This window comes from Dioscorea cayenensis, chromosome 12 (assembly GCF_009730915.1).
Source record: "Dioscorea cayenensis subsp. rotundata cultivar TDr96_F1 chromosome 12, TDr96_F1_v2_PseudoChromosome.rev07_lg8_w22 25.fasta, whole genome shotgun sequence".
Classification (NCBI taxonomy): Eukaryota; Viridiplantae; Streptophyta; class Magnoliopsida; order Dioscoreales; family Dioscoreaceae; genus Dioscorea; species Dioscorea cayenensis.
In genome coordinates this window covers 19,184,777-19,197,103 of record NC_052482.1, presented here as the reverse complement: position 1 = coordinate 19,197,103, position 12,327 = coordinate 19,184,777, and the positions used below count along the sequence as shown (strand labels likewise).

At 35.2% G+C, this 12,327-nt stretch overlaps 1 protein-coding gene across 2 annotated transcripts; it reads left to right on the top strand.

The window, feature by feature from the left end:
- The first annotated feature begins 8,147 nt into the window (after window positions 1-8,147).
- Window positions 8,148-12,323, top strand: LOC120274008. 2 transcript variants are annotated; one of them, XR_005540673.1, is made up of 8 exons: window positions 8,148-8,684; window positions 9,226-9,306; window positions 9,970-10,047; window positions 10,933-10,977; window positions 11,107-11,196; window positions 11,281-11,382; window positions 11,670-12,057; window positions 12,141-12,323. XR_005540673.1 is itself a non-coding variant. In XM_039280752.1 (7 exons), exons 1-7 carry the CDS (start codon window positions 8,193-8,195, stop codon window positions 11,853-11,855), a joined length of 1,074 nt encoding a protein of 357 aa, XP_039136686.1. In that variant the 5' UTR covers window positions 8,148-8,192; the 3' UTR covers window positions 11,856-12,323. The 2 variants fall into 2 exon arrangements, 1 of the variants encoding a protein (XP_039136686.1); XM_039280752.1 differs by having other exon boundaries at window positions 11,670-12,323.
- Window positions 12,324-12,327: the final 4 nt, after the last annotated feature.

Below are 12,327 nucleotides of genomic sequence, written 5' to 3'. Positions count from 1 at the left end.
GTACTTACTCGTCTATTCTACTGTTGAGAAACACACTCAATGCCATTTGTTGTAATTTTTTAAGACGGCCAAAACCTGCGGGTCGTTTTTTTTTCTGGAATGAAATCTTTTGGAGGTTCTTTTACCTTCTCATGGCATATATGAACCCCATTGTCTTCTAAACTGGTGGGGATATCTTGTATTTCCTCTACGGGGCATGCTTCCTTCTCCCCCTCTTTTACAAATAATTTTTCATCGTTTTTCAATTGGGTTAAGGACTCTATGGCATTATCAATGTCATCAGTTGTTTGCTCATTAAGCACACTCATTTGTGATGGAGTTGCCGCTGTCCTTTTCTTTCCTTTTCGAGTGCTGACATTTTTTGTTGAGGGAGCAAGTGTTGGGCAAGAGGATTTCATTGCCCTTATAGCTCGCGTGACTGGCTTCTCATACTGGGACGCTTCAGATACGTCCGCCAATGGGGGTTTCGGTACTCTTGGCTTGGAAGCCACTTTCTTAAACTTTTTGGCCGGGGGTTCAGACGGATCATCATGGGGTGGTTGCTCCTCATTCCAGTTGATAACATCTTCCTTCCTTTCAAGAACACTTACCTTTGCACGAAGTGCTATCAACTCTTCCATCAAAGTTTCACAGTTCTCATCTTTTGTGGCCTTCCTCACTGGACTTGAGGATAGCGATTGCTGGCCAGACTCCAACTGTGTGCTATCTGACTGCCTACTATGCTGACCTTTCGTTTGGGAGGGCTCCCCCTTCATTTTCCCATCTAATTTCCTTCGCCTTGTCCTCACATACTTAGGTGCTTTCATAGCATCGGATGTCTCTCGAAAACCATCAATGTGTTATTCCGTTGAACCTTTCCATATCCGAGCAGGGTTCAATTTCGATTCTCCGTCCGCCATGAGTGGAACAAACTAGCGTAAGATAACAAACATCAACGAAAAACATGTACATTAGAAATTAATACATAAAAAATCTTTGCATAAAATAAACATCTTATATAACATACTTGAACATTTATATAAATAAGTAAACAAGTTTGCCAAATTGTGAATGCAGTTGGTGTGAAACAACATTACAATTGTAAATATTAATTTCATACAGATACTTATGAGTACTATATTGTAATATTAAAACCGAAATTAGAATATTCACGAGTACATGCTAAACTATGCATACCTTCTTGCCCTCTAGTGAATTAATCAAGGTACTAACAGCAGCTTGTTTCTTGTAACTACCAACACCATAACAGAAAATGCGTGGTGTCCTTTCAAAGTGAATCTTCTTCCCGTTACCTGTGACTTCATAAAACCAAATGATTAATGCCATAGTACAACCCCTTATTCACGAGTACATGCTAAACTATGCATACCTTCTTGCCCTCTAGTGAATCAATCAAGGTACTAACAACAGCTTGTTTCTTGTAACTACCAACACCATAACAGAGAATGCGTGGTGTCCTTTCAAAGTGAATCTTCTTCCCGTTACCTGTGACTTCATAAAACCAAATGATTAATGCCATAGTACAACCCCTTACGTATCCTATCCTTGATTGCTTCCCGGCACATCTCTCTTTCACACGAGCGGCTACGAGAGGTACATCATCCATCATCCATTTATGTGTAGCTTGTGCCCATGCGTACTGTCCTATTGTTGATAGATTGTCCACATAGTAAGGTAACCATGCCGGTGACGAATATGAAGTTGTGGGGAAAAGGAGAAATCCTAGAATGTACACTAATAAAAGCTTCACAAAACTTTCTTCTTTCTTGCTTTCTCTTTTTACCACCATGTTCATTAATGACCTCACCAGGCAGTCCCTGATTCGGTCTACTCCTTTAATGAAGTATTCATCTTCAAATACAGAATGTTCCTTTTTCCTTTTGAAGTCAATGGCAGTGCCATCACATTGTAATCCTAATATTAATGAAACATCTTCGGCCTTAAATTGCAGAAAACTATCCCCCAAATGGAATGTGTTGCTCCTTTCATCAAACATCTGCATTAATGCATCCAAAACACTCGCGCTCTTGGACTATGGGCTCAATGTCCATGAGGGTGGGCTGAATGGTGTCCTTCAAGTATATCCCAATGCCTTCGTGTCATCATCTTCTTCAACCGGTTGATGGTATCAACAATCGGTGCTAAATAACAACGTCCGTTCACAAGATTTCCTGAATTATCGCCCATAATCTTCCTAATCACACAAACAAAACAAACTGGTCAGGCGACATATACTTCATCGAATAACAAAGTCATAACCCACTATATCTTTCCCAAACAATATAAATTGCCCATAATATCAACAACAACTCACAGTGCAAGCAATTGTCATCTAGAAATGAACGTAACAAATGTAAATGTAAACAATAACCACCGATAGTAATCCTATTCATAATAAAAAAATACATGAATCCTAAATGTTAATGATTCATTCACATCTTCTTTTGGTTCTAAAATGTTAATCATCCATTCATAATACAACTAAAGAGATACAATCTTATCTGCAGATGTGATTGCTAGCAAAAAATTGAACATCAAATACATTTGTAAATACCGGCCCTAAAATAAATTCCACATGTTGATATCAACGTTATTAGAGAGATTCTGCGACATAAGACAGCTTGTTTTCATGCATTCGATGCGATTTATTCATTACAACCCGAAATTAGGGCACAAACCTATTGTACAAACTAACTACACACTCAAATTTCATGTCTTTGTCAAGAGATTTCAAGGAATTTCGTGGCTTATGCACAATGATAATCCAATTTAACAAACAATAAACTATAAATGCAAGATAAGACTAACCAAAGGGTGTTGGCCTCCAATGCCGTCGGCCTTCAAACCTTTTTTTCCCCTTCGTTGTCCAAACGAAGGCAAGGATGCTCTCAAGCTTTCTCCTTCTCTCCCAGTAGCGACGACACGAACGCCGGGCCTACTGCGATATGGTCGTTCAATGGAGGAAGACGAAAAGGCTTTCTTTTCTCGGGAGAAGAAGAAATGAGTATGGGGATGTGATGTGATGGTTATTTAATAACTATTTTACATTTTCAAACTTTTTCCAAAATCTTATAACCAACTGAGGGCAATCCCGTCATTTTACTCTGTTTTTAACACCGTTAGTGGACTGTTGGACTTGAAAGTATTTCTATAGAAAAGGGAGGACTTATAAGGGATATATAAAAGTCAAAGGACTTTTTACTCCATTGACAAAATGGGAGGGATGCACCATGCAATTCCTCTAAAAATTACTCAAAACTACTAATCATAGTTATGTGACAATACTTTAACAAAAAATGAGATAGGAAAGTATGATAATATTTAAATAAAATTATAAAAAAAACCTTACTCGTTCATGACCACTCTGTCAATCCTAATTTAGAAATTTTGACTGTTCATAATTGAAGGAAAACTCTCACTAACGGTAAGAAATTGCAAAAAACATAGAGAATGCATTTGATATTCTTTGCAAATGAATAAATACTATTTGAGGCATAATTACATTAATTTTGTTTTAGAAACAAATTCTTTAATTTTTCTCAACTGTAACTATTATTTTGTTGTTTGTTGTATTTTTATTGTGAACTCAATATTGTCACTTTGTAATGATGGATGGATTTTGCTTTTAATGAAAAATTTAATAATTGAGTAGGATTATCCCAGTTTTATATAATAATAATAATTTTTTAATAATAGATTTTCTTCAAAGTAAATCTATTGTTTATTATATAAAATTTTCTCATGGTTGGTAGCTAATCAGCATTTAATTTAAATTAGCATAAGGTTGTGTTCTTTGATGTCATTAAGAGGAGCTAAAACACTAATAAACGTGGAAGCCGCCATAAGTGTGATAGAAAATGAAGGTAGAGTACACAGGGAAAGCAAAACAAGTATCATGTTGTTTTCATTATTTATAATAATTTGCAGATGTCAACCATTGGATAGCCCAATGGTATGACATCAAAATATAAGGGAGAGGTCATGGGTTCAAATCTCTCCCCCAACAGTACTGTTTCCTATACTGTTCATACACTGTTCACCCGGGATAAAAAAAGGGCGCTTTGTCGTCTATTATTCAAAATAATTTGCAGATATTGCAAAACATAACCAAGCAACGATAGAGTGGATAACATTTTTTTTTTTGTTCAACATAATTTTCATAATGTTTTAAGGGTCTTAACTATTAAGAAAAAGTATTAAAAAAATTTAAGAATTATTTTGGTATGAAATTGATCAAATAAAGAAAGTTTCAACCGTTTGTGTACTTAATAAAAATGCGTGCTTTAAAAAAAATTTTTTAAGAAGAATTAGTTTTAAAGACCATATTTTATTTGAATGGGCCATGTTTAGCCTAATTTATAATACATAAAATTTTAATTTCATTGTGTAATTAATAATGAATATTTCTCAATATTAATATTTTTTTTACAATTTATTTAATAATTTATTTATTTAAATTTTATAAATATAAGTTATTGAAATAAATTAGAGTGTACCACTATTAAATCTTTTCCTCACCGAGTGAGAAGTTGAGGGATTAATTCCATCTCACAACATTGGTTGAGGTGAAAAAAAAAAAGATAAATTAAGATGTTTTTAAGCCGGAAAATGCATGTTAAGAATATATAGGAAGAAATTACATGCACCCAAATAGAAATAACAAACACTAAGGAAACAGAACAAATCCACTAAAGATGAATAGACATGAAAAATAATAATTTAATCCAAAAGAACAACATAAAAAGAGACGTTGAGCGGATGGATTAGCTGATGAGTTGGGTGTCATATCCCTGGAACCTACATTTTTGGGCCCCCCAAAACCTACACTTGCGTTTTAACAGTACTCATTGAATCCTTCTATTTAAAGTGAATGGCAAGTGTGAAACAGAATTAAAAATTGAAACATTTCAACAAGTCTGTGGACCCCACCTATCTTAAAACCCACCTCCATTAAATAAGGAAAAAAAAACAGTTGCTTTTATTTTTCTAATTCTTTTAGCACGTGAAACCCCTCTATCTTCTTTCCTAAAAGCCCACGAGCCTTCTTCCATCTGTTTCTTTACTAACCGGAACTTCCTATTCCTTAGCCTCACCGTTAACCTCACCATTAGCCATGCCATCGCCTTGGGTGTGGAGCTTCAAAAAGGTGATTTGGCGGTCAAAAACTTCATCTATTTTTCCTTTCGTGCCTCCCTCGCTTGGTGAGTCGATGAAAAATCATAGACTTTTTTTCCCTCGCATGCCATGGAGCTAGGGAGCTGCCCTCAAGGGCTTGTTGCTCGCCTAATTTTTCGCCATCCAACCTCGTAAGCCTTTTGTTTGAAATTTTTTTTTTCTTGTTCTTGCCAATTAGGTTGCCTAGCTTGTGGGTAAAAAGAGATGATGCTAGCATATTATATTTTTGGGAAAAGTACAAAAAAAACCCATGTGGTTTCCGAGTTTTGCAAAATAAGGAATGAGAATTTTTCGATTCTATGATATGTGGTTTCCCAGATTTGCAAAAAGGGAAAAACCGTTAGCTGTTAACTTTTTCCGAGTTTTAGCGGGGCAAAATTGTTCATTTATGTAAAAAAATCACTATGTGGCTTAAAAAAACAAGATTTTTTTCAACATGATTTTTGTTTGATTTTTTTGGAATTTAAGTTTTTTTTCTTGTTTAGTGAAATTTTGGAAGAGAAAATAAATTTAAAAAAATATATTTTTTTATGTCATATAAGTTGATTTTTTTAAATAAAATGACGATTTTTGCCCTTGTGAGTTAACACCGTTAATTGCTTGATAATGCTTTTTCCTTTTTTGCAAATCTAGGAAACCACATATCATAGAATCGAAAAAAAAAATTCCTCATTCCTTATTTTGCAAAACTCGAAAACCACATGGGTTTTTTTTGTACTTTTCCCTATATTTTTTAGTTCTTCTTTGCTTTGCTAGTAAAGGATATTAATTTGTATTGAATAGCATGTGTCTTATTTGTTTACTTGGCTAATTGCTTAGTTTTGGTTATGCCCACAAGGTGTTTGTTGAAATATCATTTCCCTTGAAACATGATTTTTGGCTATGGTACGGGCTAAGTTATCTTGTGATTAGATGTTTAGTATTAGATAGAGTAGAAAGTGAGTCTTTAAATTTTGGCATAGGTTTTGATCCATGTTTTGGGTTGTGTTAAATTATTGTTTTGAGCTATTAGATTTTGATTATGCTTTTAGGGTTGTTCAAGAAGGATTGATCTTGTCTTCGAGTGGGAGTTAGATTTTTGGGATCTCCAGGTAAGTAAACCACCTATAAATATTAATATATGATGTATTTGTGACACTTGTTGAATTGTTTTTGTTAAATTATTTCTTCTATTATTTGGTCACTTCGCTATTTTATTAGTAAATTATTTTTTTTCTAACATTGATTTCAGACTTATTTTTGTTTAATTCTCAGTATTATTCTATTTTTTTTAATTTGTTTAAAAATGTGAAAAATTCCTGGATTGTTTGATGATTCAGTATTGGGTAAATTTCTATATATTATGTTTCAGTAGGTTATTTCTTTTGAATTCCAAGTTATTTGTATGTATATATGTGTGTGTGTGTGTATATATATATATTAACTTTGGCTATTTATTTATTGTTTTGTTAAGTGTGTTATTGTTGATATAATTGGTTTAATTTTTGTAAGAAAAACGGGATCACCGGTATTTTTGTGTGGACAATAATTTTGGACCCAACATATTTTATTATAGAAATTCGTAGTCCCGAATTAACTGTGCAATAACCCTGTCACTGGGGGTTAAACACTGACCGTGTCGACATGTACTTCTGACATAGAAACTATAGTTTCGCACCGTTCCGTCGGTGAAGAATAACGGCTTCTGATATTCTGGCTCGGGTCACCGAGGGTAAACCTATGAGTTCTGAAATTCGACTCGGGTCACCGAGTTTAAATAAATGAGCTATGATATTTTGTTTTGGCATTAGTTGTTTGGGGGACATATATGCTTGTTATTTTGGTAAACTAAATATGTTATGATTTAATTCTGATTTCTGGATTTCACTTTGATATTTATTTCGCTTTGTTACATTTTGTACACTTTTAGAATCTATTAAACATTTTTGTGATCATGATATTTTTAGTGGTTGCTTACTGGGCTCCCAAGCTCATTAAGTTGTTTTCTTTCCCTTTCAGATCAGGAGTAGGGTTGAGTGGTGGAAAACTTAGCAAGGATCGTTGGGTATTTCGCCGTATAATTAGTTTGTAATAAGTACCATTTTTTTTGGTGTGGGCCTAAGTTTTGATTGAATTAGTTGTTTTGTTTTTGCAAACATTCAGTCTGATTCTTTATTCTGTTTGGATTAGGTTTTGAGGTCTTGTATGTCTACTTGGTTTCGGCCTTGTAGGTGTGCGGCCGTTTGTCAGTGCACTGGGCCTGGTGAGCCGGGTTCGGGGCGTGACAAAGTCAAATGTGACACATTATAATCTGTGCTAGCAAAAGCCATAGCTCTTTCATCGGATAAATTTTTTAGTGAGTCACTAAACTTTGGCTCATTTTCACTTTGATCACTGAATTTCAATTTGTATCAATTCAGTCACTCAACTTTAATTTGATTTCAACTAGTAATAAATCAAGGATTTCAACCCCCAATTGATTACATAGCTGTCTAAAAATCTAAGTCTGTCATTCTATTGACACATTATTAAGTCTATTAGAGATGTCCATGTCATCGAAAAAGAGTCACATCATTCATTTGGAGGTTGAAATATCTTGATTTACTACAAAGTGAAATGAAATTAAAGTTGAGTGATCAAATTGATACAAATTGAAGTTCGGTGATCAAAATAAAAATGAGCCAAAGTTTAGTGATTTACTAAAAAATTTACCCCTCTTTCATCTGTACTTTGAGGCCGCAAAAGCTCTAAGGGGTCCAAAGGTCAAGCAAGAAATGAGGTAATTAGTTAAGACATGGTCAAAATGGTTGAAAATTTATATATTTTTTATAAATTATTTTTATATCTAAAATTAAAATTATGATGCATTTTTTAAAATAAATTTAGTTTTGTTATATAAATTTTTGTAGTTGTGAGATGATTAGTGAAATTCGAGGGGGTAAAGTGTAATTTTTGAAGATATTCTCCAATTTTGAGTAAACCCGCGAGCGAGTGCTTATCCACTCAATCTCTCTTCTTCGCGCTCCATCGTCCTCCCAATGTGCGACTGCGCGTCGCTATCCTCTCCTCCGCCGGACGTGGGAGCTCGCAAGTCTGTCCTCCGCCATTTCTCCTTGATTCCAGGTTCCCGGCGATACAAGCTCAGATTCCATTCAAACCCATGTAAATCGATCAAACTTCTCAAAGATCTGGCTTCCGGAAACCAGAGATTTAGGATAACCAGAGGAATCCCGGTACGTGTTTGTGCAAGTTCCGGTGAGTCCTCTCACCGGAGGTTTGAGGGCGATGATGGTCCAGTACATGCGGCAGCTCCGCTGGATGATAGGTTGGACTTTCTTGGGTTGAAGAGGGAGGTGGAGAAGGAGGAAAGCCCCTCAGATGGTGGTGAGGATGTTAGAGAGACTGTTGAGCAGACGAGACCGAGGAGGAGGGTGATGAAAAGATCGAGCTTGATGGCGAAGCAAGTGATTAGCGTGAGGTCTGCGCGCAACTTGGGTTTTGTCTCGCAGCTCTGGGTCGACACCCGATCGGTATGTTGTCGTTAAATGGTTTTTTTTTTTCACTGATGATGGCCAGGCATAGCTGAAAACTTTTTTTTTTTCCTTTTCTTTTTGCGTTATATGCAGCCTGATGAACAGCAATTCCCATTGAAATATGAAAATTTCTTTTTTGTCGCTCCGTCAATTCAGTTCTTATAACATCTCATTCTTTGCATGATTGTTTATGCTAATGTTTGCCTTCTGAAGCCATTTGCTTGAAAATGACTGTTTGTAATTTCTATTTTATGTTCTTCTTATGCTATGTGGTCTGGGAATAATGTGTACCTTGAATGAAGTTTGTGATACAAATTGAAAATCAGGAGTTACTTATCTCTTGATCCAGGCAAACTACAATTGCATAAGCTTTACGTTAGCTGTGGACTGTTTGGAAAGGTTTTAGAGCACATTGACGTTTCATTTATTCCTCTGAACTGTTTGGCGTGCTATTAATCAGAATAAATTTTGTATGTGCATTACCATGAGTTTTGTTTACTTACAGTTGATTTTTTTTTTTAAATATGTTTTGCATCAGTGGGTGGTGGTTTTGCTTGAAGCAAGACCCAATTTGCTTTCTGGAGAAAATGATAAATTTTATTTGGAGGATGTATACCAGGTATATCACTTTTCCTTGTGTTTCTGGTCTGAATAATTTATTTATTTATTTGTTATAATCTTGCATTTCCAAGTGTCCATGTAGCTCAGGTGAATTTTTTCATATGATGTGGGAATGGTAGTGAACATGGTCTGAGGTGAATGACTAGCATGGGTTTTTATGAATAGGTTATTATACAGGTCTTGAGTGGAATTACTTCTCCAAAGGTGAAAAGGTCATGGAACATAAGTTCTTTTCAATCTCTATTCCCAATATTGTCTCTCCTCAAGAACATGTTTGTAAGGGCCGAGATGCCTCCATGAATTAAATTGAACAAAATTGACAATGAATGGTTGGCTTGATCTACTCCTCTGGCCTCTACTGTTCTTGCCAATTGTGGTCAAGGCAGCTTACTGAATGTTAACTAATGCATGAGCAACCCTCAAAATTCTCCTCACATTGGGAAGTGTCCTCAAGATCAATATTGATGCATGAATTAAAATACTAAATTATGACATATCACACTGCATATGACACAAAGACTATTATTTGGCTGTACTAAATAACATATATATTGGTTTTGCTTTTTGTAATTTTATCTAATAACATTTCAGATTTTCCCCTTTTTGTTTTGTTATTCCCTTTCAAAAATATGGTTCTTAATCAGTCTCTGTTTACTTATAGGTAGGCGATGTCGTTCTTGTCCAAGATGAGAGCTGGATTGAAAATAATGAGCTCAGGATGGCCAAACTAGATACTTTGGTATGGGATTTATCTTTTTCCTTTCTTCTATTTTTTTGCAACTACGACATTAAAGCATTTCTTTTATTGCATCCTACTGGAGAATTAAATAAATATTAATTGTATTATTGTCATGGATGTATGAAAAATAGGAACTTACTTCATATTTACCTGAGAAATTAAGAATTTTATGTAATCGTATGCTTGATAGGGTAGTTTGCTTCTTTGACCTTTGGAATTTATAGGTTTATACATCCCATTTTCTTTCATCTCTTGCTTTTTACCCGCAGTATGTTGTTAGTAATGCCATTGCTTGGCATGGAAAATGCAACAGCTTTGATGTGCTACCCAAAATTTTGTGTTCACTTTGTTGGTGTTTGTGTCTCCTGAAATTGTAATAACGGCAACCATTCCTCTTTTTTCAACTTCTTATTAGGACTAGTAGAAGGTTAACTAGCAAGAATGTATATTCACATGCCACGTATGGTATCAAACATATTCAAATCTGATTGGTATAACTATAACCATAGCAATAACCATCTAGCCATATTCCTGCAATGAGTTTCATGAATTCCCCTTCGCCAATCGTTCCCACAGGGCTGTGTAAAATTTTAGGATTTATTTTATTTTAGTTTTGTATGAATTCTCAAAACAACTTGATTCGCGGCTTATGTTCTGCTACCCACCATCAAATTTTACCTTTCTTTTATGCTTTCTTCCTTGTGCTTTTGTTACACCTGTGATTCTTCAAGAATTCTTTATACCTCATGCTTTTACTTTGTGGGATATTTTACTGCTGCAATTTTTTTTTAAAGTTTTTCACTGTTCATTTTCGCTTAACAGTTTCCTTTTAATGGTTGTCTGTAATACTGCTTCCTCAAATGCTTACCATGTCTCATTTGCTAGGTAGGATACAGAGTTATTACTTCAAACCGGCTAACTTTGGGGAAAGTGAGTCTTCTGACCCTAGATACTGATGCAATTCGTGGTGAATCAATACACAGCTTTTATTACCTACAAAAGTACAAACTCATCTTTGATGAAACTAAATGTTATCTAAACATTTTTTGTATTCTTTAGGTTCGAGGATACACCTTTGACATAAATTCTGGAGTTGTGGATTCAGTTGAGCTTGACTCACTTGGCATTTCGATCATTCCATCTAGTTTGGTAGACAAATGGACCATCTGATTTTGCAAACATAATTGAATGAGATTAATTCAAGAAGCTAAAACATTTGGTGATTTTTAATAGGTGAGCACTTACTGTTTGTTTGTTGAAGATGTGCTTGAAGTGGTTGCAGACACCATTGTTGTAAATGAAGATGCTGTCTCTCGAGTCCAAATGTTAACAAAGGTAAAGAACTTTAGCATCAGTTTATCAGCATAGATAATATTGGAATAGTCTTAACGATAAAAATAGGATTTCACTCATGTTTCACCTGTGCTTGCCCTTTCCTACTCGTTATCTGTACTTAATTTCTGGGCTGATCCACTGAGATAGAATGCGATTTACAGTAAGACAACATGTAAATTGAAAACAACACTGACAGCTTTTATTTGCCTGCCTAGTCCTTGTCTTACAATAGTTTCCTTGATTTTGTGTCTGAAATCTCATTAAGAAATCTGATCTGTCAAAGCCAGGGCTTTTTGGATACTCCAAATGCAATTACTTCTGGCAATGACTTGGATGAATATTCTGATACTGGAAAACGAAGGCATCGTGTGGTCCAAAGCCGACAACTCAAGTGGACTGATTCCAAACACCCAAAGGCCTCGAATAAAATGAGAGAATTTGAAGATGAATGGGACCTTCCCATGGATTATTGACAAGGTTCATCATACTTGCAGTTCATTGACTTTGGCTTTTTCTGAATCCCGCACAATCTCTTTCATGTGGCTGGATGTTAGTCTTGCTGATGTGTATGTGCATGTGTATGTGTATGTGTATGTTCAAACAACAAGAGCTCTAAGTATAGTGGCCGACATGAAATCTCACACAATGTAGACTTCATGTCATATGTATTTCCAGGTTAGCTTGATTAGATTTCCTCCCCATCCTTTTCATGGCAATTGTTGTTGTATTTTCCTGTTAATCAACTTGCTTCTGTGCAGCTGCTATTGAACTGAAGCTGTTGGTTGCCGACAAGTTCCTGCATTAGAAGCAGCTTGAATTTGAGGTCTAGAACTCTAGAAGTCTAAAAAATTGTGTATTTGTTATTTGCCTTGTGTGTATTCTCACTTGTAAAAATTTCATATTATGTTTTAATTTTTAGCACATTTGATGTCTCTCATACATGAA

Excerpts from the sequence above, each read along its gene's own strand:
- LOC120274008 (XM_039280752.1), top strand. The coding sequence starts at position 8,193 with ATGTGCGACTGCGCGTCGCTATCCTCTCCTCCGCCGGACGTGGGAGCT. Across the intron at positions 9,307-9,969 it reads ATTTGGAGGATGTATACCAG|GTAGGCGATGTCGTTCTTGT; the intron begins GTATATCACTTT and ends GTTTACTTATAG. Across the intron at positions 10,978-11,106 it reads ACCGGCTAACTTTGGGGAAA|GTTCGAGGATACACCTTTGA; the intron begins GTGAGTCTTCTG and ends TGTATTCTTTAG.